General features: G+C 43.8%; 1 protein-coding gene across 1 annotated transcript; it reads right to left on the reverse strand.

Moving 5' to 3' along the window:
• Positions 1 to 221: 221 nt before the first annotated feature.
• TEOVI_000369400 (uncharacterized protein) lies at positions 222 to 1748 on the reverse strand (the record flags this gene model as incomplete). Its single annotated transcript, XM_067226564.1, has 1 exon — positions 222 to 1748. The coding sequence occupies one exon, from the start codon at positions 1746 to 1748 to the stop codon at positions 222 to 224; it is 1527 nt and encodes a 508-aa protein (XP_067082665.1).
• Between the last annotated feature and the right edge of the window lie 1886 nt (positions 1749 to 3634).

Genomic DNA, 3634 nt, shown 5'->3' on the forward strand with positions numbered 1-3634 from the left:
TCCCCCCCCCCCGCCTACCTACCAACTTCCACAAAAAAAACGGGAAAAGAAAAAAAATTTTAGTCTCCAGAAAATATTTCTTGACAATCAGATTTTTTACAAACTTACAAAAAACAGCTCAATTTTTTTCAGGTAACTTGCGTGTTAAAATATATCAGAAAGTTTTTCAAGTAGCAAGAATTTTTTAGCAAGGAAAATTTTAAAAAGAGGGGAAATTTTGTTTAGAACAGCAAAACTGCAAGCAAAAGAGGGACTTTGATTACAGCTGAAATAACAGCCGCTCCCTCCTTAACTTTGCACTGATTTTTTTCCTTATCCCAAGTACATTTGTTTTTATCACATTTACCCTCTTCAGTGGCTACGCATTCAGCTGCGGTTATTTTATCCACTTCTTTCTTATCGTCTTTATCTTTGCAGTGGCTTCCTGTCTCTTCCATTTCGTTAGTCCATTTGCAACCATCGCCGTCTTTGCAGTCTGCCTTTTTGTTTTTGTTCGTACAGGTTTGAGAGGCTGAGGTTGCCGCTGCTGTAGTCGCTGCGGATTTTTCAGCGAGTTGTTTTTTCAACTGTTGCTTCTTCAGATACGCAAGTGCTTTGGAAACTTCATTTTTGTTTACAATTTCCTGCAGGGCCATGGGTTCGCTTCCTGCCTCATCAGTGATCTTTATTTTGATAGTTTTTGCATTATCAATGAAATTGGTTTTGAAGTCTGTGCCAGAGTTGTAAATCCTGTCCATTTCTGCGTCTAGTTTAGAGTTACTTGCGTCGGTTCCTGGTTTGCCGAACGTGCCTAGCGGGTCTAATAATGCCGCGTCGATCCCGGCTTCCCGCGCTAGGCTTTTTAGTTGAGGCCATGTTAGACGCTTGAGCTCTGGTGCCTTGGTCGCAAAGGCGGCCTGCAGCTTCTTGTAGACCGCAAGTAAGTGTTTTTCGTTGTGCTTGGCTGCTGTTGTTGCGTCCGTAGCCGATGCCGGTAGGTCGTCAGCATTGTCTGGCAGGTTTTTGGTTGCTGGAGCCCCCGCTGTTTTTGCTGTAGCGGTCGGTGCTTTAGTAATTTTGAAGCTCGTGCCGCAGTTGCTGCCCGTGCATTGGCAGCCGGCTTGCTCGCTCCCGCTGCTAGCCCACGTTCCGGCCTGCGCTTGCATGTTTATTCCCGCCGCCTGCACGAGGTCGTTAACGCTTGTTGCCGCCGTTGCTTTGGCTTTTGTAATCGTCGCCAGCTTGGTTTTTACAGCTGCAATTCCTAAGTCGCTGGTAGCGGGCGGGCAGATGCTCGTGGGACTTGCCGTAAACGTGATCGGCACTGTGCACGCGGTGTTTGTTGCGTCGCCGCCGGCGTGAGTGCCGGCTGCCATCGTAAATTGCAGCAAAGACGGAGCTGCTTGCACGCTTTGGAAAATGTCCAATCGTGTTTGTAAGTAAAGTAGCGGCAGCTTGATTTCGTCGGCGAAAGCTGTCAGCGCCTGTAGCTGCAGGTTCTCAAAGTTTGCCGTTGCCATAGACAGTATTTGCATGGCTTTGCCTGAGCCTTGTGCCTGCTCGTCTGCTGCTGCTAGACTCCATACCATTGCCTGTTCACGGTCTTGTTTGATGGTTTGCACTCTCGACGTGAGTTCAGACCTCGCTGCCTCTATTACGGCTTTTAAGTAGTGATATTCATGGCACCAATTGGTCGCATCATGGCCGAGGGTCGTCGTGTCCGCATTTACTGCTTGGAGTAGAAGCACCGCTGCTAAAAGCGGTGTCATTTAAAGTCTGCTGCTAATGTGCCTGAGGTATAGGTGGTGTGAGGTAGGCTCAGTGGTCGTTGTCTAAGATGTTTGTTAACAGTATATTGAATGGGATGTATCGTCTTTTTTCCGTGGTTTGTGGCTTTAACCTCTTGTGCGGGTTGTTAGGTTTGGGATTTTAATCTGCGGTTGATGGGAAGTGCCTGCGGCGGCTGTTGCTTATGTCGTGGGTCTCTCTACTTCAATTTTGCGTCGTATCCGGCCAATCTGGAAAAAACTAGAGAAAACAATGGCTCTCTCAGGATAAAGTTTGCGCTTTCATCTAAAAAAGCGCTGATTCTTCAGATAAATATTATAGTAACAGGTTATTTCGTATTTTGTTGCGGTTTCATGCTGTTCATTTCTCAGAATTAATTGCTAGCTGCACCGCCGCTATAAAAATCTGTTCATATTTATCACCGTTGGTGGCCTCCCGCTAAAAGCAAAGGCCCTACAGATGTCTTCGGTGCCTTTACACTAATGTTCGCTTCATTCGCGACTTTACAAGTTTTTCTCCTTTTTTACTTGCCTTTCAAAGGCTTTCCCCGCAGTTTTCGTGAATTCCAAGGCTTAAATGGATCTACGAGCTGCGTTAGCTGATTATATAGCCTACAAAAAGGCGAGTAGTTTACTCCAAGAATTTCAAATTTAAAATTAAATCTATATGGTTTTAAATTTATTTTAAAACAGTTAGTATTTGTGGGATGTCACTCTTTCGTTCGTTTTTGCTGTGGCTGATTATCTCGTCACTGTTCTTGGTGGATAGCGTGTTCAGCTGGTGTGTAGCCTGTGCTGGAACGCTGTTGTAGTTACCATACAAAGTCTAGTTGTCATATTATACGTGAATAAAAGCCAGATCGGCAATTACTTTACCTCTTTTATCCACTTTCCGTGTATAGGGTTAATTAACTGCCTGTTCATGCTTTCGACCCCCGCTTTTTTGGCCAATATTTGCGTTACAGCTACTGTTAGCCTAAGAGGTAAAAGTGTCTCCATTTTTTCTTTGTGCTGATGCTGATCTTGTTAGCCTTCCTTTCTTGACCGCCGGCTTGTTAAGGAGTTTTCGGGCCCCTTGGTGTGATTTCGGTTGCAGTTGGGTCCAGGAAAATCATTTTGTCTGCTTCATTTTCTTTTTATAGTACTTGGTTTTTAAAGCACCAAAACATAGGAAATTAAATTTTCATGGAATATCTTACGGCAGCTTGGTGCGAGCTGCGCTGGAGTTGAATATTAATATAACTTCAGTTGTAATCTTTTAAGACAGGTAAGTTTTACTTTTGAAAACCGTATTTTTATTCTACTCTGTGGTAGAGAGGTGGTTTGCCTTATTCTGGAAAACAACGAATTGCTCCGCTTTATCCAATATCTTGTCCAATTAGCCTGAGTTTTCGCATTTTTAGGTTAAAGGGTTCTAAAATATATCATAATGCAATGTCAGCTTTATTTCTCACTTACCATGTGCCGCTATCACAAATAATGCAACCTGCAGTCGCCGACAACAATAAGCCAAATGTTTTGCGCAAATTAGCACGAATCAACCGCTACACTCAATTGGTTCCACGTATAAGATCCCCACTTTACTGCATACCTTCATCCCCGACACATCCATGTCATAGTGGTGTGGCAAATTTTTGTTTAGGGACCAGTGTTATGAGCCGCAGGTGTCCGGCTGGTGTGCGTGTTAGCCTGAGCCAAAGTCGCCTGCATTTCTGATGTATGTCTTTCACGACCAGCGCGGTCCTTATATTGTTTAAGTTGACTATTTTGGTTGGTTATTTTTTCTCCTCCAACCCTCTTATTATAATATCCGTATATACACACTCACAACAATCCCCTATTATTATTATCATTATTATTATTATTAT

The sequence above is a fragment of the Trypanosoma equiperdum genome (genome assembly GCF_001457755.1).
Source record: "Trypanosoma equiperdum strain OVI genome assembly, contig: ctg_793, whole genome shotgun sequence".
Taxonomy (NCBI): Eukaryota; Euglenozoa; class Kinetoplastea; order Trypanosomatida; family Trypanosomatidae; genus Trypanosoma; species Trypanosoma equiperdum.